Source organism: Marmota marmota, unplaced genomic scaffold, assembly GCF_001458135.2.
Source record: "Marmota marmota marmota unplaced genomic scaffold, marMar, whole genome shotgun sequence".
NCBI lineage: Eukaryota > Metazoa > Chordata > Mammalia > Rodentia > Sciuridae > Marmota > Marmota marmota.
This window is the reverse complement of record NW_025999900.1, coordinates 46,441,397-46,464,127: the sequence shown is the minus strand read 5'-3', so window position 1 is coordinate 46,464,127 and position 22,731 is coordinate 46,441,397. Positions and strand designations below refer to the sequence as shown.

Below are 22,731 nucleotides of genomic sequence, written 5' to 3'. Positions count from 1 at the left end.
ACAATTAGTAGAAGTTTCCTATACTTCCATTTCTATTCTTATTCTAACTTTCAAAGCATTTCACCATTTAGGATTTTAAAAAGTACATAGTTAACTACAATGGCTCAAAAATTAACTTGGGAAGTAGAGGTATTGGGATATAAAAAAAATGTGATATGAATGAAACTAGAAATTACAACATTAAAATTGGGAACACTATGGTCCCAGGAATATACTTCAATAATTTATAGATCAATGAAAGCAATTCAAAACTTGATAGGATTTAGCCTTGCCCTAAATATGCAAGCAACTGTTTGCTTTTGTGTACATTGGACATCTGTTATAACTCAAATGCAAAAATGATTAATGTCCACAGTCAAGGATCAATTAAGTAATTTCCCCACTATTCCTATTGCTCTTTCTAGAGCTAAAACATTGTGTCAGATTACTTTCATTTTTTTCTTTATTCAAAGTATTTTTTTAAGTGGTTCTGAGCTCTTCAATGTGAAATTCTAGTCAGGGTGGTGCTCCAAACTTCCTTTCACTTAGTCATATTCTACTCCACTTGACAAAAATTACACATTGTTCTATTTACCAATCATGAATTTATTTTTAGAAATTTTTTTCTAAATTTAAATTAATTAATTAATTCTTTGTAAAAAAGACTTATAGATGGCTAACTTCCCTCTAACTTGCTGGAGATATTAATCTGACAGAATGTATTTATATAAACAAAGAAGATCACAAATATATTGAAGGCCAATGATCAGTACCTTTATTCTTCTGTCACTTTCAGATTCTAGTAAATAAGGCTCTATTTCTATTTATCTGTCACTAGGAAGTTATTTTTGTCTTAACATTTCAACTGCATTTTCTACTGTGTTCCAGTAAATAAAACTCTCATTTGGTGAGCTTTTAAAAACTCAATGCCAGATTTTGATATTGGAAGTACCTTAGTGAGGCATCTCAAACTGATAAAGAGGAAGAACCCAGTTCACCTGGAAAACACAACTACAAACATGCTCTGAACTGGTGTTCTGCTAAATTCTAATTTCACCTAATCTGCATTAGGTATTGTAACAGTGCTAACAAAAAGGAACAAAGTAACAATGGCACTAAATAAAACTGTTAGGATATAGATTTGAGTAGTAAAAATATATCTGAGAACCACTCTGGAAATAGTAATTATTTTGTGATCTCCTTTTACTGCTATTAGTTTAAGCGTTTCCTTCAAACCAACCACTACTAAAGGGGTTCAGTGCAGCCCTATCGATGGATGGATGTGTTTCATCTTTCACTGCCTGTCTCTGGAGGAAGTGTTTTTCCTTGAGATCTGATTAAAGGACACTGAACAAAGGCAAAGGCAAAAAAGCTGGTTAATTGACAACCAGAAAAATGTATTCCCAGATAACGGCTGGATGAATCAATATGGTAGTTAAGTCATTCTATGCCTATTTCTTAGGCGTCCTAGATATTTCTTTTTATTTATTTATTTTTAAAAATCTGCTGTATCAGACCTGTTATGAAGACTTTCATACTATTGAAACTATACATATGTAACCTCTGGGAAATTGATAATTTCTAATTGTACAAAAAGTAATCTAAGAATATATTTGTTTTGATGCTATTTCTGCTTCCAAAAGTAGAATATTAGCAGCAGTGACAGGTGGGAGAGGATGAGAAGAAACTAAAAATAACTGTCATCAATTTCTCTGAATTTCAGAATTCATGACCACATTTTAGATCACAAATGTGAACCTGTTAAAGATCTTAATTGTTATTGGCTTCCATATCTCATGAGAGAATTCCACTTCGTGATAGTTATTGGAGCCCTTTACTATTTATCTTTTTCTTGTTGTATCCATAAGAGGAACAATGAAATACAGTAGGAGCTCACTTCCCAATTTAGTATAAGTAGAAGTAAAGTTAGGAAGGAAAGTGTTTGCATGCAAAGGCAAAATTTGAAATATTAATTACTGACTTCTTTTATGGGGAACCCAGTCAATGTTTATAAATTAAGAGTTAAATCCTGACCCTCAATTTTAGATAGAGGGTAGTTACTCAAATATTTTAGATATTTTCACTCAATGCAGATGGCTTCATTTGATTTTATTGTCTAAAGGCTCAATTCTGGAATCTTACAGCACATATTCAGAAAAATGCAATCATATCTGTGACTCCTAAAAGAATTAAATTCCCAGAGAAAGATGGATAGGGAAAAAAGAGAGAAGAACATTTATTTTTGTGGAAGAAATGTAGATTTTGTTAGGACAACATTTAGTTGCACAAAATCATTGACATTAAATAATTCAATAGGTTTTATTTTAGCTGTTTATGGCGAGATGAAGTTAGAGATAGAAAAATGTTCTCCAATTTTAATTTGAGATTATGAGATATTTTGAGAGTCAAACTAATTCAGTCAACAAATCTTAATTGAGCTTTCATTCTGTGTCTTGCTTTCATGGTTTAGGATTTTTAACTCATTTGCATATTTTCCAGAAAAAAAAAAATACACATCTACTGGATTCACAAGGTTTCTAGACTACTGTCAACCAAGTTCCAAAAACACTTATCTTTAAACATGATTTAATTAATCAAACTATACCAAACCATGGGTATCCCTAAGTGCCTAAGTGAGTTCTAGATATGAAAGGGGACTGCTTAATTCTGACTCAAAACCAGAAGCAAGAAAATTCATTTTGATGTAAGGAAAATAAATTTAGAAAATCATTTCATTTAAAACCTGATGTCCATAAGAAAAGAGTTATTGAACTGGAGCATATACTCAACTGCCCAAATGTATGAAGTGTGAGGGTTTCAAGTGAATCTAAATAAATCTGGAAATAATGTGTAGACGTGAAACACCTCATAATAAAATAAGAAATAATAAACTCGTTAACTGAGAGAAGATAAGGTTAAGTATGATAGAAAAAAGGGCTAGATAATTAGCCAATATAGTGTATTTCTATCAAGCAACAAGCCTGGGAGAGAATAACATTTTAGAAACTGAAGCAGTGAATTAGGCTGTATAAGACCAGAATTTTCATCTCACTGTTCACATAGAATTTCAAGCTTAACAATTTATGTCAAAGTTAGGTAAGTGTCACCACTATCCATTGTTGTGCAGGCAGTGCCCACTGAGCCTCCAAAAGCTAGTAATGTTTCTGATCTTAATTCATATTGTTCTTGAGAAATGGGAAGCTGTGGAGGTAGCTTCCATTTGATACAGAAGAAGGCCTGATAATCCTAAAGTGGTAGCCCTCACCAGTGTTAATCTGGTCCTTCAGGCAAACCTCTTGTCTCTTCATCAATAGAGATACTTGTCTCCTGTATTAAAAATGCTTCTGATGTATTTCTCTGTGTGTCCAAATCACTCACCAGGAGTATGTTATAGAAAAAAATAAATTTAGGAAACAAGAGTGCTCATTTTTTCAAATGTGATAAATTGAATTATCCCAGGCAAAAGGGATTAATAAATTTATTTGAGCTACGTGTTAACTCTTTCAGGGTTCCCCACTTAATATATTTCCTCCTGTGCTCCCTTGCAGAATTGAACAGATTATTTTATTTTTTTTAAAGAGAGGTGTGTGTGTGTGTGTGTGTGTGTGTGAGAGAGAGAGAGAGAGAGAGAGAGAGAGAGAGAGAGAGAGAGAGAATTTTTTAATATTTATTTTTCAGTTTTCAGTGGACGCAACATCTTTATTTTATTTATATGTGGTGCTGAGGATCGAACCCAGCGCCCCATGCATGCCAGGCGAGCGCATTACCACTTGAGCCACATCCCCAGCCCTCAACAGATTATTTTAAAAATTATTTCCCTCTCCCCAACTGCCCCATGTTCCTTAAGGAATGCTGGCATTGAATTTTTGTTCTCTGCATTTCAATTAGCTGGAACACATGCACAGCCACTAAAAATCAAATGAACTTAGTCTGGGACCAATCAAGTTTGGGCCTATTCAAGCTCAATATCAAATAGTATTATGTACACACAACCTGAGGAATGTACAACTTGTGAACCTGAGATCTGGAAAATCTCTCTCTCTCTGATGACATGGGTCATGTGGAGATGACCTTATGGGGTCTTTGGAGAAGATGGTGGTAATATTTCAGAATGGCAAAGTTTGAATTGTTATGGCTTATATTCTAAAGATGGGATAAACATTGCTGCTTATACACATATTACTGATAAGAAAGGAAGAAAATCAGAGAAAGGATACAAACAGAGAATTCTAATTAAAGTCTAAGTATCTTCAATGATTGGTTAGCAAGTCAGTTCATTTTGTGTATGTTTTGAGAAAAATGTTGGATTCATATCTGAGTCCTTACCATCTAGCACATGCCTAACAGACACAGCTAAGTTTCAAAAAATATTTGTTGAACTGAACTATGTTGGAGAGGTAATTTATATAGCAAAATTCTTTATTTTATTTTCTGACAGCTCATTCATGAAAGTATTGGAATAGGAAGGACTCTAATCTGGAGATATATTGTATCCTGCCTACTGTTCAGAAATATTTATTGAATGAATAGATGAATTAATTTTCGAACAAAATTTTGGTGTCATGATCTCATATGGATTGGATATATCTGCCCTTTAGAGTTAAAAACCTTAGTTGTCACATAGAGATTATTACCCAATAACCTGAAAAACTCTAACAAGGTCACATTTGTCTTCCCTCCATACAGCTAAGGAACAAATTACTCCAGGATGGTAAGGCCAATGTATTATTGGTATGTCCCTGGGTAATACTAAGGATAAAACCCACAGAACTTCCTGTATCCAAAGCAACTTGCAAGAAACCAAGCAGTTAGGCTTCAACAAAATTTAAAATCAATAATTTTGGGGTAAGGAATATAAGATTTTTTATTTTTGACATATTACTTTTCATGAAACTTAAATTTCTCTAGAATTAGCAAAAAAAAAAAATAATAATGACTTGCCTTTTCTTAAAGAGAAGGAAAATAAAATTAAAGCAACCCAAAGAATCAATGGAAAATTTTATTTCTTTCTTTTAGCTTTTGCAGAAATAAGATCCTGATCCAACTCAGGATTTTAATTTTATTAAACATACACAGAAATTCGATGATATCTGTTCTCTATTATATACATATAAATGTTTAATTTAGAGTAAGTCTCAAAACAGACGATTTGGGAAAGTTGATAGGAAATAATTAGGGTCTGCAGTTGCCTATTGGACACTATATCATATATATATCACTATAAAATAAGACCATAAAATATCAAAATGTATCTGGGTCCAAATGAGGTACACATTAAAGCTTCTAAAATTACCAAAGTCTACTCAACTTCGGCTTGGAAGATACATTTTGAAGCATCACAGCTGTTGACATGGCATTATTCAGTACTAATTTTGTACTTACTATACTATATTGCTGTACAAGTTCTCTAGACATATAATGAACAAAATTAGTATAAATTTAATACCATGTTAACTGCTGTTGAAATCCCATGGAAAAAAAATGCTTGCTTTACTTTTGACTTATTTATTTTTGCTACTCAAGCTCAGAAGAATTCATGAAGTTTAAGTGATATTTGTCAATCTTCCATGGCTCCACTTTGAGTTCAGACTTCTTTGATCTCATTCCAATATGGAATTCCTCATGCTCTTACTCCCTGTCAATTTCATAGCTGCACACTGGCTGCCATACATTTCCTGTCCCAGTGGTTAATCTGTGCATCTGACAACCGAAGTATTGTAGACTACCATGGAATTTATCTTTATCTATCAATGGACTTTGAATTTCTCTGGGATCCTTCCATGGGATGTGATGCTTTTGTTTATACATGAATATTTATATATGCATGTTTATACATATATAGATATAGAAAATACACACATTAACACACTATAATATATTTAAAACACATGTATAATCACATATATGTATGTATTATTTTTTTGCAAGTGAAGAAGAAAGCAAGCAAAACAAGACTGACCTGACCTACCTGTACTCGGCTCACATTCAACGAAGTCTTCATCATCACTTGAACATTCAGCAGATGAAACAAGGTCATCTGAGGTTGGCTGCTCATGTTAAAGGGCAAATGATGGGGTGGGAGAAAAGAGAGAGAAGAGAGAAGAAAAATAAGAAAATCCATGAAGATATCAAAGATTTGCTATAGTGTCCCACCTCCCATCATTACTGCTGTTTCTTTCCTCTAAAGAGGGCCATGCTGCAGGATGGAGAATTTTTAACTTCTCCATAGTCCAGACAGTTTGTGTGGCTCCAGAAGACTCAGGTCTGTCCCTTCTCTGTAAATCACATCACGCATCCTGACTCTAATTTCAAAGGTGAGGATCTGGACAGGACAAGGACTGTTGCAAAAGATGGGCACTAGAAGAATCAATCCAACACAGACATGCACTGTGACTCCAGGAGGGTCTCAGTGCATATGGTGTGCAGTCTCTAGTGCATGATTTGGTGGTTGTGAATCTATAGACGGGCATAATTAATGAACGCTGTGGAATGCAGTCTGTTCAGGAGTAGCATAATGGCTTCTCTCACTAGCAGCAATTCTTCCACATAATTGCTGCAATTAGCTGAATTAGTAATGTGGACCAGCAGAGTGATACAGCACGACAGCCCCTGGACTCAGGTAAGACTGCTCCAAAGAGAGCAGAACAAATTTAGACTCCAAGAATCATAGTTCAACTGGAGACCCTTCTCCTTTTTTTTTTTTTTAATTTCCCTGTTGAATTCTGCAGAAGCTCTCTAATGCCAGGGAATCTTTAATCTGTTATAGGAACCATAGAGGACATTGGGTATAGAAAGTAAGAAGGGCCCTTGCCATACAGAAGGTGAGAAGACTGCTTTCTGTACCTGGTACATATTAGATGCACAAAAAAAAAAAAGTGTTGAATGAATGAATGACCTACAAATCTTTTGCAAAAAATAAACTTTTGGCTTACTATGTGTAAGAGTACTGAGAAGACTGTAGTGTAGGTATTCAATAAAAGATCAGTTTTTTTCTTTCTTCATGTTAATAATATTGGTTTTCTGAGTACTACTTCCAGTCTACTGTATTCTGGATTCATATTCCAGAGGAATAGTTAATAAAGAAACTGCTTTGTCTGTCTGTCTGTCTGTCTGTCTGTCTGTCTATCTATCTATCTTTTGGTACTAGGGATTGAACCCAGGGTTGCTAAACCATTGAGCCAGTATCCCCAGTCCTTTTTTTATATTTTATTTAGAGATGGGGGTCTCACTGAGTTGCTTAGGGCCTAAGTTTGCTAAGGCTGGCTTTGAATTTGTGATCCTCCTGTCTCAGTTTCCTGAGCCACTGGGATTACAGGCATGTACCACTACACCTGGTCTCTCCTTGACTATTGAGCAATTACTATAAGCCAATTACTGTAAGCCAATTACATGCTTGACTTGTATCTTTACTTATCAGTTCCAGCTATTATTAATTAATTAGACTCAATTCCTAAAACCATCCTTTGGGACAGAATGAGTGAATGGAAGTCACACAGGTTACCTGAGTTGCTGAAGGACATTCAGCCAGTGAGAAACATAGAGGGGATTTAACAGGAACATCTTGGTTAACTTGTGTCTTTGTGACCCACGAGAGTCTTATTTGTACCTCATCTTATATGATGTTATGGACTGAATTATGTTCATATGTTGAAATCCTAACCCACTAGTACCTCAAAATGTGACAGTATTGGAGACAGGGCTTCATAGAGGTAATTAGCTTAAAATGAATTCATTAGGATGAGCCCTAATCCAATATGATTGGTGTACCTAAAAAAAAAGGAGATTAAGACACAGACTTACACAGGGGTGAGACCACATGAACACACAGGGAACAGAGGGCCATCTATTAGCAGAGGAGAGAGGCCTCACAAAAAGACAAGGGTTGTAACACCTTCCTTTCTGACTTTTAGTCTCTGGAACTGGGAGGAAATATATTTCTGCTGATTAAACCACACAGTCTACAGCACTTCGTTATGGCAGCCCTAGCAGGTGAATGCAGGTGACAACTCATATGCTTAATATTTCCAGAAAACATCCTCTTTTCTATAGATATGCTAGCTGTAGGATTACTGGGCACAGGAAAGAATGGCAGAGAAACCATGTTAGGTAATTCATTTCATCTCACTGGCAGTAGTGGAAAGGTCCCCTAAACTACTTTATTAATCTTTATTCTACATCTGACAGGGGTATACCTCACACCCTGCTCCTCCTTAAGCTTAGCAGGAAAAAAAAATCTTTATTTTCTTTTTCAATTAGACACCTCTGAATTGTATGTTTCAGATCTGGCAGCTGCAGCTGGTAGTCATATTCTGGGGAATAGTTATTTGTGTTGGAGAAAGGACAAGCACCCCTTGATGCTTCTTACTGTGTGGGGACCCTATGCAGCTCTACTTCCAGTTACTTAGGGAAAGTAAGTGATAAGGAAATAAATGGAAACTGTACAAATAAAGAATGCAATTTTGCCGGGCGTGGTGGCACACACTGGTAATCCCAACAGCTTGGGAGGCTGATACAGGAGGATCCCTAGTTCAAAGCCAGCCTCAGCAATGGCAAAGCACTAAGCAATGTGGTGAGACCCTGTCTCTAAATAAAATACAAAATAGGGCTGGGGATGTGGCTCAATGGTTGTGTGCTACTGAGTTCAATCTCTGGTACCAAAAAAAAAAAGCAATTATAAGAGGCAAACACCACTTTGGAAGGGCTACAATCATCAAGAGTTTTAAAGCATGCTCCTCCACGGCAGTAAAAATTAGTTTGGGCTGGGGTCCAGATCTTAATGCAATGATTCGTGACCCTCCCAAAGACCACAGCTGCATAACTAAATATATAAATTATCTTGGGTATTAACATTTTATGGAAGAAGAACAATTAGGAAAAAAAGATTCTGAGAAAATTCATGGGGGTGGGTCATTAAAAAGATGTTGAGAGTACACTTACAAAATATACTCAACTGGAAATTAATTGTTAGTGAGTTGACTAGAAGGATCTTGCAGAGTGGCCCTTGTCCGGCTTTGGCCCCTAGTTTTGAGAAGAAACTGGAAAGTTGGTAACAATCAGTGAACTCCATTCAGGAACTAAAGGTCAGACAATAATGTTTTAAAAGTCCATTGAGCAAATGTATGGCAACAATGTGTGACTCCAATGGAAACCACATCATACATTTACATCATATTACTGGAGCTTTGACTCAATCCTAAGGGAGACATCTTCATTGTTATGAAATAGAATATAAAATGCAAATGTATTTTCAGGAAAAGCACTCGACTCCAAGAATGAAAGAAGATATATTATTTTTCTCTTAGTGTCTTTCAGCCTTCTCTGTATTTCACAAGTTTCTCCTCCTGTGGTTGGGGTGACACTGTTGATGGCCCCACTCTCCTATTCTCCAATCCCTTCCCCACATTCAGTTCCACCTCGAGGATGAGCTCCTAAATTCCCCTGCAGACCTCAAACCTTCCGACTCTCATTCCCTCATGCTCAGCTTCTAAGAGGTCTGTTTTCTGCTAATCTTCTGTATGAATATGTATGATTATAATCTTCCTCCCAGGCAACAGAACTCAATGTTACCACTAGTTCCTATAAATGGTGACTAGATTCAAAGAATCTAGGTGGCAGTGTAGCCAAATGTGTTAAGAGCAGGTCTGTCTCTAGGCAGAGTGCTTCTACTTACAACCAGAAAGTGATGGGGTGAGGGATGAGTTCCTTCCCTAAATAACTAAATCAATCAGCCTATCAGTCAATCAATCAGTCATTCTAAGTGTGGTGCGACTGCTAAATTGCTAAATTTTGTTTCTGCCCATGTACTCCAACTTTTATGATTTATCCCCATTATTAGAACTGTCCATTGTTGATGCTCCATTTCTGATTGCCCTTGCCCTAAGGAGGGATAAAGACATGGTCTATTTCCAATGGCACTGGACCTAGCCAATTTGTGTGGTCCTAGATGATTCAGCCCCTTCCTTTCTGCCCTTTAAACCTCACCATCACCATTCAGTCACAGCTAACTGAAACTCCCAAAGTAACTGCAAACATCCCAATCCCTCCTTGCCCAGGGCAGGAAGCAATGTTTTCTTCAAGAACCTGGCATCCAACATTTGCCATGCCTGTGTCATTTCAGTAGAACTTCCTCTGCCAGGAGTATCAGGCATAATTCAGAAAAGGACTCAGGATTCAGGATGCTCATATACAAATTTTCTTTTTCTCTGATTCTGTTCCTGACATCCAGACATCTAGTCAAAAATTATGAGCCAAGGCTTTTAGATGAGGTGAACAGCTTAGAATCATATCCTAAGTAATAGCAATTTGAATTGATTGAAAGTTACTCTTACTCCTGGAAAACCCAGGGCTTTTAATTTTTTAAAGCTCCCCCCACCCTGTGTTCTTCCACAGATATAAGCAAATGCAGGGTCGAATGTTGATTCTTGAAAGAAAAGGTCCCTCTTGGATGACTGATTCCCATAACCACTTTTAGCAAGCTCCATAGTTGCGTATTTACACAGAATCAGAATAGTATTGTTAAGAGTAGAACAGAACTATCACTTTTTTTTTCTTTTTGCCTTTAAATAAAATTCATTAGCCTCTTTGGATATGTTGGGGGGTGCATTTTTCCATAAACACAACCATTTTCAACAATTATGTTTAATTCCTTAAGAAAAGTAGTTGGTACTCCTATGGAGAAATGGATGCAGGAACTATAAGGAATCATGCCTATTAGCAACATTAACACCTGCCACATTGAGGCTTTGTGTTAAGCACTTCACACATTAATCCTTACAGTACTCACAAGAGCCAAGAGTGTAGCCATTTCCAGTGATCTCTGTTATTTTAACCACCTACCACCAGGTGCCTTCAAGTAATGGTGTTGCTTTAGGAAACATTTCTGTTCATGTGGTTATGATGGGGATGTCCATGGTGGAAACTTCCATATCATCTGCTGCACATTTTTTCCCCTCATGATGACTATCTGAAGTTCTCACAATTCCCAGAAGCTAAGTTTACAGTATTTACACAATAGTTTTCCATATGTTAAATACCAATAGCATTTATAATGTCATTGAAGGAAGCAGAAAAGATCCATGACCACCCACAAACCAGTTAGTTTTGGTAGTGGCTGGGCAGCAAGGTTCACAATCAAGAGATTTTGTGTATTCATTCATTCATTTGTTTATTCATTTATTTCTTCAACCGATACATATTGAGTTCAGATGAATAGAGCACTGTACCAATTATGAGGGATAGAGCACTAGACAAGGCAGACATTTCTCTCTGGAATACACTCTCTGAGGAGACAGCCAAGTAAACAGACATACTCGACTCCACATAGTAAATTCAATGCTATGACAAAAATAAACAGAAGATGCCAAGGAGCAAATAGCTGGAGAGTAGAGATACCTCCCAGGCAGAAGAAAAGTGGCAAATGAGCCCTCAGGGACCCATGGGTAGGTGGGAGCAAAAAGCCAGAACTACAAACGGTAGGAGGAGAAGGATATTTCCTGTGAAATCCACAGTATTTGAAAAGGGTTCAAGGCATGAAATAACTCAGTTTATTTGTGCACCTACATGGCACAGGGTGACTGGCATGAAGAGATATACTTGACAGCTGCTTGAATTGTCATCTTGTTCTGGGAAATGTGGCTAACAAGCACGCATCTCATACCCTGCCCTATCAGGCTCCTCTCCTTGTCCCCTGCCCCTCCGCCCACATCCCACCAGTGTCATTCATCACATTCCTGTGCAAGCTGACACACATGGCTTTGGAATGTAATGCTTGGGAATGATGGCAAGCGTTCCCCATGGTACAGATTAAACACCTTACCTTGCTTTCTCAAGAGGAGGAAAATAGTCTCCTGCCGTTATATATTACCTAAGTCCTATATTAAAAATAATAATTCATTCTACTCTATTTTAAAAAATGTGTTTCATATTTCTAATCCACATGTTGAAATTACTTGGTTTTGTATTAGGTTTCATAAAACTAAAGATAGGTATTATAATAACTTTGAATAAAATATCTCTATGGCAGGAGCCCTCTTTATTCCTTTCCTGAAAGGTTTTTTTTTTTTTATTGCATTTATGTTCCTTTTTTCCCCCTACCGATGCTTATTGAAATTACCTTGGAATAAAACTGGAACTGATGAAACCTCAAAACTCTGTCCACCCAAGTAAATTTATGGGTCTATTTGCCTTCCAATTCCTTCAGTTTCACCAACTTGATTTCTCATTTTCTTCCAATGAGTTATTGTTTCTATAATCACCTGCTTCTAATTATTTATTTTGCAGGTCCTCTGCCCCACCTCAGCACAGGGACCGTTTCACACCATTCCTCATTATTACCCACAATTTGGTGTCCAGAGCAGTGTCTACTGAATGATCAGAACTGTTCATGACAGTTTTGCCAAGTACCCTCCCGACTGCCCAATTGACTTTCATGACTTCGAATTCTAACCTTTAGCCCTTTATCTTATACTGGTCATGGGCTAATCTTTTGGGGGAGCAATCATTTTTCTGCACCCAGCTCCTTGGAAGCATGGTTATTTGACCGAGATTAAGGGTGAGATAAAATAAGTCCTGCCACAGAACAGCTTTATGAAATTATAAATAACACACTCAAGAATGATGATCTCCTTTCTTCCAGTGAAAAAGGAAAAGAGAAAGGCCCATAAATATTCTGGAGTCCCACTGAAAACAGCCATACATCTTTGCAGCTGCTCCATGCTAAAAAGAATTAAATTCCTTCAAATGCTTGGTGCTTTAGATTTTCCCCTCTTCACTTCCATTCTGAGATAAGAGTTAGTGCTTTAAATATCTCTTAGGAGGGAGAGTTCCATTCAACTGCCTTATGAGTATTTATTCTCTTTTTAAATAAAGGATACGGGAGGTATTTTTTAGTTACCTGGAGCCCACTGACTCTAGGTAAACCTATAACCTTAGATAAGATTTTAGAAGTTGGACTATCTCACTTTAAATTTATTTACTAAGTTTTTATTTATTAAACTCCTGCCATCACAGTCTCATCTTTGATCAATGTTAATACACACACACATCCTGGGATGATTTTTATATTTAACACCCAAGGAAAAATAGCCCTTCCTGTTAGGCTGAAAGCATGGCTTAGCAGACTTAAAAAGACAAAGAGAAAAGAGCTCAGGAGGTTGGGCAAACTTATTAGAAGACTTTCTTTCCTCCTCTCTTCTATCATTTTACCCAAGCCCAATACAGAAGCCACCTCAGAACACAGTAAGATGTATTAGTGTGATATCTATATTCTCATTATATTCTGATGAAACGCACCCTGTGTAGTCATCTTCAATAAAGGTATCTGACATTGTTTGGACAAAATGAAACATAAATGATTTTACTCTGCATTGCTCAAGTGTGGAAGATGGGGACTCAGAATTAGGCAGGTCCTGAATTATGGTGACAGAAACAAAGTTCTAGTTTGTTGTGATGTTCTCTCAGGTGACTCTGGGATCCCATCTCTATGTGTCTAAGTGTCTTCACTGGATCAATGCTCTGTGAATTTTAACACTATTTTCCAGGAGTCATGTTGTAGGGTTTTAAACACATTTCCTTTTTTCTCTCTATGACTTCTGGTGATAATCACTTGAACAACTGACTTGGCTCATATTTCCATGGAATGAGGAGTTTTCTAAGGAGAATTGCCTTAGGTTAAAAACATTGCATTTAGCCTAATCAAAATTATTTAATTGGAACAGAGCTCACTAAGCAATCTGAATTAAAAGCAAAACATTGTCCGTGATATATGTTTTTAATTGGGCTTGCATTTACTCATGCATCATTCATTTCCTCCACAAACATTTACTAATGGCCTATGATATGCCAGTTACTATGTTGAGTACTGGACAGGGCCAGTTTTGTCCTAAAACACCAATTAGTTGATAAACCATTATCTGTTACAAAACTTTGAAATTAATATGGAGTACCCACCGTAATAAAATTGATTATTTATCTATTGTCATTAAAGACAGCAGATTTTACTGTAATCCAAGTACATAGTATCTCCTACTTCCCTAAAACCTTTGCCCACCTTCAAAAGTCTGTATTTTCTTCTTCTTTTCTACAGGAGCAGGATAAAGAATGACATGATTTATAATAACTTTTGCTAATGAATTAGCCTTTAAGGAAATCCCTTTGCAGAGTCAAGATTTAACTAATAGTAGAAAAAACAAGCTAAGCTTAGTCATATCTTGTGCTAAGGATTGGGATCCTTTCTAACTTTGAGGTCTTCAAGAATGATATAAATGAGTACAATGCAACATTTTTTTTTCTTTTTCTTTCCACTTTTAAGTTATTTCTTCCATCTGTTCAAAAAGGGAAGAATGGATCAAGAGAGAGGGGAGGGAGGAAGAAGAAGAGAGTGGGTGGAATGGGGATTAATCTATCTGTTGTTCAACGCAGACAGAGGGAAGGAGAGTATTGAACCACAGAAGATTAACCAAACTTCAATGTACCTTCCCAAAAGCAGGAGGAATGTAATGCTACGTGGTGTTCCACTGATAAGCAAATCCCTCTAAATCCTTTCAATTTATTTCTTGGCCTAGAGAAATTACATATTATTTAGGAGACAGAAAACAAAAACAAAAAAAAAAAAAAAAAGAAAAAAAAACCCTAGAAAAATAAACCATCTACCCAGCCTACACCATCTCTAGGAAATCCAGACTGGATGCCTATTGATTATGTAAACATAATGCTGTGTCTGATGGTTGCTTTTCTTATTGGTGCAGTCCTCTCTAGGACTGCTAATCAGAGAAATTTGTCTGCATTTACACAGAAAACTCTGTCTGGTTTTCACCACAAACTTTTTAGTATTCAGGCTCTGAACATTATAAGGGAATGCCAAAAATTTAGATGAAGCTCCAAAGACCTGATCTACTTTTCATTCTTCTTTCTCCTCTTCCTCCTCCTTCTGTTTTCTTTTCTTTTTTCATTTTTCTTTTGAGATGGGATTTCTGGTCTAAAACCAAGCCTCTATTTAAAAAGGGGGGTAACCAAAGCCAAATATTTATGTGACCCACAAGCAGTGATATGAGTAGACTTCCTGAAACTAGTTTCCATCATGGAGAGCCTCCATATATTTCTGATCCAAAGATGTTAATAGTGTGTCTTACTGCATGCTGTTTGTTATTCTTGTAGAGGGAAGAAGAATGCATGTTTGAAAATAAAATAAGGAAAATAGAATTGTATTGCCTTGTGGGAAGGTAGTTCTCTGGGCCCTCTCTCTTAGTAGCCTAAATGCACCACACAAGGAAAAATAGCCCTTCCTGGTTGGTCAAAGCATGGCTTGGAGAACTTAATAAAATGAACATCAGAGGAGAATAAGCAGGTGTGAGGGGCAGGACAAAGCCAGTGTGCTGGCTGGGAGGGCAGTGTGAACACTGGTCAGCAACTCTGAACAAAATAATGTTAGGTAGCAGTTTAGTCTAGAGCATGCGACACTGGTTCTCAATCTTGGGTCTTATAATGAATTGAACTATATGTGATGAGCAGGAGAGAAAGGGGTGGGGAAACAGCAAAACTACTGGGAATCAATAAATAGTCAAAAGCTTATCTATGGTAAGTCATTTTTATTGAAAGGACTATATAATGCCTATGTAGAAAAGAGTTGAGAACAATTAGCTTAGAAGACTGGACATGATTGAGATTTGTGCTCAGCAAAGGAGAAATGAAGAGAGTTGAGGCTCAAAAATGTGTCATGTAAACATGAGAAGCAGTGCATACTAGTAGAATTCGGAATTTAGTATGTGGTACAGACAACCTACCCAGAACAAGCAAATAAAATCACCTGAATATGAAATACAGGGATAAAAATAAAGAATTATCTTTCCTTATCACACTGAAAAGACTCTCTCCCACTCAGCCATGTAATGTAATGTGGAAAAAGCCAAATGTAGGTGTTAGAGCAAAGTCAGCAACTAAAGCCATGTTATTCATTTGAAGCTGGACTTAATAAATTACTGAGGGAGTTTCGAGTGATATTCAGTCAGCAAGTTTGAGTCAGAACCGTGAGAGGAAAAAATGAGGGTCAAATGGGAAACATGATACAAAACTCTAAGAAAGGAAAATACAAAGGTCAGCTATGGATTGAGGATTTAGCCCTAGTTCCTCATGTCTAGAAGATAATACCAACCTCCCACAGAGAAAGATTGGGGATCAGATTCAAATAAAAATGTTTGATGTATATAATAAATCTCAATTTAGAGAAGGTCTTCGGGCACTGTTGAGTGAGAAATTCTTGAACCCAAATGGGCCCACTTAGCCTCCAGAAGTCACTTCCTCATCCCCAGACTGCAACTAGTATCAAATGGATAATCCCATCTCAGATATTCATTTGAAATAATTTACAAAGACCAATCAAACACGACTTCCATATGGGATAGAACAAGGCTATTCATTTCTGATCTCTAATGGATAGCAAGGCTAACAACATTTTCTGATTCTAGTTCATAAGCGACAACATTTACCCGCTGTCAAAGTGGGTGCTGGAAATACAGCAGGAGTAATCACAGGCATGAGAGCCATGGTAGCACACAGGACTGCATGTTCACTTAACCACTTTATCTCCAAATGTGTGTTTTGTGAGTGGAGGACAATGGAACGATGGGGTATGTGTGCAACAGAGGAGAATGTTGTAATGTGTGTATCTACCCTGTGCCTTGCCACCCTATCCACATATAGTGTTCATGAGCACAGGAGTCTGTAGACTCATCTTGTGCAGGAATCATATGACTCAAACACCTTTTGTAAAAACATTAATTCCCCAGTATTTCTCCTGGGGAGATTGGTATTGGCCTTTAGACAAAAGTGGTTAGGAACAAGTTTTCAGCCCAAAGCCGACCATCTTTGCATTTCTCTTGCCTGGGGTTCCATGCTATATCTCCTTGGTAACAGAAAGCATGTTCCAGCTACTAAGTGGAGTACTGGGAGCCTCAACAAGGCCACTTTCTCTCTTTGGACCAGATATTGCTTATAGAGCAGAAAGAAGGAAATGGTGTTCTAAGAAACATGAACCAACAAAAAACATCCATTGCTCTCTTTCTTCAATCTGCACTCCCCAAATACTTATACTGAAAATAATGGCATGGTGAGGGGAAGACAGGGAAACCAGAGATCGGTCCCTTTCAGTCCTATATCACTCATCAGTGAGCTGAAGTTACACAGTGTTGCTAGAATGTACACAGATCAAACAGTGAAACAAAACCCAGCAAGTTAGTCTGGGCAGCATTTCCATGTTTCTGGTAAGAGCAAAATGCATATGTATATATGAGCTACGAAATAAGAAGTTTGTTATTTTGGTGATTCTGCATTTGAGCCTAATGCCCTTAAATTTGCATTTAAAACTAGCACTGCACAATATAAAAATGAATGGTAATGTTTATGCTAATAATTTTAAATTTTCATTTTTCTTTCCTTAAGATGAAATTAAATAGCAAATAAAAGCAGCATGGTAAGTTGCGAAAGAGTCTATGGAAGAAAGAAAAAGAAAGGGCTTTGTATTTAGTGCTTTTTTGAACAAGGGACTCTTGGTTTCCTTGTGTGCTGGTTTCTACAAATTATGTAGCCACCCCTGAGAACAGTTCTGCAAAATGCTTTTGAACAGGCCAAAGGAATGTGACATGGTTTTCAGAAACTTAAATTATGAAAAATAGTTTATGTTCCTGAAGCTGGGTTCCTTGTGCTTTACCCCTAGCTTCATGGCTATGATCCTTAACCAGCTTTATTCTCTCAAAATTACTCTGGGAGAAACAGCACCACCATTCTATATTGTTATGGTGCTCCTAATAAGGTGCTTACCCTTTTCCCTTCTTGATCCACCTTGACCACTATTTAACAACATTCCAGAGAATATTTCATAAGGACACAGTTCTCTCCACTTCCTCTCAATTCTGAAAATCCAGAGTTTCAAGGTAACCTCCTTAAAGACAAATAATGATCACCTTATTTTTGGAAAAATTGGAATGTACCTTATCCACAGAAGTTGTATGGTGAATGATAAAACCCAGATAGAGAACTGACCCAACAGAATCAAGAGCCTTTACTAACACTGGCTTTAAGGAAAGCTTCCTTCTCTCCACTGCCTTTGAGAACCAGCTGATCTTGGGGTAAGCAGGCAGTCTCTCCAGATTACCCTCTTAGGAAGTGAAAGTCAGTGAGCACCAACTGTGCAGAATCATTGTCATCTTTAAAAACTGTCCAAAGAGTATTTTTAATCTGAAATAAATTAATATATCATTTGCTGGAATGATATATATTTTTTTAAATCTGAGCATCTTTATTTAGCTTTTCTGTATTTTTTTTTCTCTTAGTCTTTAAGAGAGCAAAGGAAAAGGTGTTTTGTGTGTATATGTATTGATTCAGTCACTTCGAACAAAAAATAAACAACTAAATACAGCACTGTAGCTTTAATGACAATCTTTCAGGGATCAAGATCTCTAAACAACTCAGTCCCTCATTCCAGTTGATTGGAAATAAACAGAAATCAATAAAACAGGATTACTGGGCAATAAACAAGAGAAGCCACATTCATAATTTAAGAAGCTTCTTTTCATGCACTCATTACTGAAGAGTGCACTTGGGCCCTATCCTATTTTTACAGCAGCATAGATTTCCTCTCAGCCTGTACTCTTTTCCTTTATTTTATTGATAAGTGAAGAAAAAAAGATTGTCTAACATATCAAGAGGCTCCTATGCTCCTATTTTTTTTTTGTACCAGGAATTGAACTTAGAGGGACTCAACCACTGAGCCACATCCCCAGCCCTTTGTATTTTATTTAGAGACATAATCTCACTGAGTTGCTAAGTGCCTTGCTAAATTGCTGAGGCTAACTTTGAACTCACAATCTTCCTGTCTCAGCCTCCCGAGCCACTGGGATTATAAGCATGTGCCACTGTACCTGGCTATACTCCTAAATTTGCTTAGAGAATACTAGGCAAAGAGTAACCCCTCAAACAATTCCTATCCCAAATCTGTATGTCTATCAATGTGCCTAAAGGAACATGGTCCCTGCCTTCAAAGTGTTTATTTTGCAGCAGAGAAGTTAACTATCCTATCACAAACATTGTCAATCTCCAGTTCCCTCAAACTCCTTCCCAACTCTGGCATTGTGACCATTCTAGCCAAGTCTCCTATGTAACTAGAAGTAGCCACGTGTTACAGATCTGGACAAAGAGATGAATAAGGACATTTGCTAGAGCATATAGAAATGGCTTGGCTGATCCAATTGCTTTTCCATTTTCCTTGGGTTTGGATGGGTTTTCTGGTGCTATAGCAGCCATCTGGTGACCATAAGGCGGCAAGTATCAGAGAAAAGCCAGGAACAGAACTGAGAAGCTGATTCTGATATCATCAAATGTAACATAATCTGAGCTGAATCAAGTAGATTTCTTCTCTCTAGACTAGAGAAATCTTGTTCATTAAGAGGATGACGTCTCTCTTCAGTCACCACAGGTCAGGTTTTCTGCTACTAGAAGTTAAAAATCTATCCTAAAGAGAGGCCAAGCCACAGAGATCAAAGGGAGGCAGAGAAGACACGAGGCCTTGTTGGGAATGGTCTCTGCCTTTGGTGTACATTAGTTACCAGGTGACATTTTCATAATATGCAGGAGTGGGACTTGGGTGTCAGCCTGGTGGGGAGAGCTCCACTGTGAATACAGTGCTCACTGAAACTCCAATTCACTGGAGTAAGAGAAGCTATAGAAGGATCACTATAGAATTGAGTGGGCAAGGAGAAATAGTTTTACCTTAGTAAGGGAAAATGCTTTTGATTAAATATCTTTTAAGCATTTGCAATCTACATATCCCAGATTGAACTGAGTATCTTCTCCTACTGTCCCTGTGGCCGCTCTGCCTGTGGTGTCATTACTCTTCAGGTACAGGCTCTAACCCTCAGGGTCATCTTTAAATCCTCCCCACTCACCATCACCTCCAGGCACCAATTCTGGCAAAGTCCATCTCTAAAATGCTGCTTTATTTTTCACTTCTATTGCCCTGGTTGCTTTCCTGGATGAATTTTGAGATTCCTTAACCAGATATCCCACCTATGTTTACCTTGCTCTCATCAGTAAACTCTAGAAAGTATTGCCAGGATAAAAACACTGATTTTGCATGTAACTCTTCTGGTCCAGATTTATCTCACTGCTTATCAAATAGAGGGCTGACTTAAAAAAAAAAAACAGTTAAAAAAATTAAGATCCTCTATCCCTGAGCTCCAATGTAACTGGAAGCATTATCTTCTACTACCACCTGCCCCTGTAAATACCACCACATTCTGACTATTAAATAAATGTTTACATTCCTTGAACAAATGTATTAAGTTGCTGACTTATGTTTTGGCTTGTACTCCACCTTACCCAGCTGTATTTGCACTTCTTTGCATTTCTACCTGCTGAAATTCCATACATCCTTATTTAGGATCCAACCTAATACTTCTCATGAAGCACTTTCCTGATCTCAAAGCTGAAAAATGCAATACTTCTTTTAGCACGCCGACTCAGTATTTTCCTAGGATCTTATTAAAGCACTTATTATATTCTAACTTATGACATTTTCCCTCTACCTGATTGCTACTTGAGGGAAGAAAGAACCTTGTCTGGAGGCAACTATAATATCAAGGGGCAAGTGTTATATTTGGAGTCAGAAGACATGAGCTTTGCCATTTATTTATGGTGGAAGCCCAGGGCAATGGAAGCACTCTACACATTGGTTTTCTCTTCTGCAAATATGATACAATGACATCTGCTTCACTTGTATTATATTTATGTGGGTTGGAAGTGGTATAAGTGACTCAGAGATGTTACTGCCTATGATAGTTGTCAGAATTATGGAGGTATTTATTATTGGTTTGAAATCACCCACAGAACTACAATTAGTATCTGGCCAGAACTTAAGTGCAAAAAGGAAGGAAGGAAGGAAGGAAGGAAGGAAGGAAGGAAGGAAGGAAGGAAGGGTAAGTGCTCAGATAATGTTTGCTTATTTAAATAGAATTAAGTGAGCCAGAAGAGATGTTTTAAAGGCTGGGAACTGTAGGGATGGAGGAAGGAAGTATTTTCCATCCTTGCTGAATTATTATTAGTTCTGACCTTTGGAGATAGCTTTATAAGCTCGATTTCAAGAGCGGGGGTTTCTCATCCATGAATGAGGGGATTTAAACAATGTGTTTAAATGGAAAATTATTCCTTTAAAAAGTAGGAAATTCTGTCCATAGAATTCATAACAACATGGATGGACCTAGACTGCATCATACTAAGCAAAATAGTCAAGCACAGGACAAACACTGTATGATCTCACTCACATGTGGAATGCACAAAGTCAAAGACACATTAAATAGTAAGATGGTGGGTTCCAGAGGAAAGGAGGTGGGGGGATCAGAAGGGGAGATTTGATATAAGACTAAAAATTTCAGTAGGACAGGAAGGATATGCTCTGGTGAGCTATAACATGGTTACTATAGTTACTAATAATATATTGTATATTGTGGAACAGTTTAAAGCATGGATTTTAAATATTCATACCACAAAGAAACAATAAATATTTGAGGTGATGAGTACGTTAATTAGCCTGGTTTTATCCTTTCACAATGCATACATGTATCAAAACATCACATTGCAGTTCCTAAATATATACAATAATCATTTATAAATTAAAAATAAAATAAAGCTTAGAAAAAAGAACAGGATTTCTTTGGAGGAATACATTTGCTTTAGAAAAAGAAAAAGACAGTCCAGAAAAGCCCATAAACAATTTGTACAGCAATTCAGTAGCCGTGTATCGTGTACTATAGGTTTCAACTAAGTTGGGCATCAGGTAGCAATCTGGAAATTGGGACCATTTAATATTTGAGTAGACTAGTCTTTTGCAGGAAGTCTATTAAGTGCCCCCCCCCCAAAAAAAAAAAAAAGAAAAGAAAAGAAAAAGATATCAGGGTTTTGCTTTTCATCATTCCAAACAGTCATGGTTGAGCAGAACCTAGGAAGCAGCTGTGATTCTTTGGATACACACTTAAACCTTTAAGTGAAATTCTTTACATAAAGGAAAGTCAGAGTATGTGTAATCACTCTGCATAAATGCCCTGTAAAATGATTTCAGCAATTACACTGTTTGTAAGTACCTCTGAGTCCATTGTGATAAACATCTATCTTTGAATATTCACATTAATGCACTAGACTGTTCTTTCTTAGATAAATTTGAGTTTAACGTCACGCAGTTAGTATAGTTGAGCACCCTTTGCTCATATTCCCTTCAATGCATACATCAATACATGCAGGGGGAGTATTTAAAGGTTGTGAGCTGCGGAGCACACATTAACACACAGGGCAGTCTCCAAACACCTTTAAATGCTGAATAAATAGACTTTAGGTTTTAAATATCATCATAGGCTGAATACCTAAGAATACATTTGGACTGGACCTTTAATTTCCCACATAAGCAATACCTTATAGGAAAAGGCAATAATGGTTTATACATAAAGTAGTTTTAATATGCTACCAATTGCTTGGCACACATAGGGCTAAATTAAATCCAATTCCCTAGTGACCCCTCTATGAAAAAAAGTAAATCTCTATCTGTGTGTATACCATAGACAAAAAATATATATATATATATATATATATATATATATATATATATATATATATCCAAATATGTACATTAAGTGTGGACCTTAATTTCATTAACTTTTGCAACTAAACTGGGAAAATTCTTTAGGATCTTTATCACTTATTCAGATTCTATTTTCT

At 37.0% G+C, this 22,731-nt stretch overlaps 1 protein-coding gene across 42 annotated transcripts in view; it reads right to left on the bottom strand.

Annotated features, from left to right (window-relative positions):
• The window catches only part of Nrxn3 (neurexin 3), a 1,555,288-nt gene that overhangs the window by 48,902 nt on the left and 1,483,655 nt on the right, over positions 1-22,731 (bottom strand). For 30 of the 42 annotated variants that reach the window (XM_048799086.1, XM_048799081.1, XM_048799100.1 and 27 more), the window contains one exon: positions 5,948-6,026. In XM_048799086.1, coding sequence (XP_048655043.1) covers positions 5,948-6,026 — 79 coding nt within the window. Of the gene's footprint in view, positions 1-5,938; positions 6,027-22,731 lie in introns of all 42 variants that reach the window. The other 12 variants (XM_048799099.1, XM_048799090.1, XM_048799095.1 and 9 more) reach the window with 1 other exon arrangement.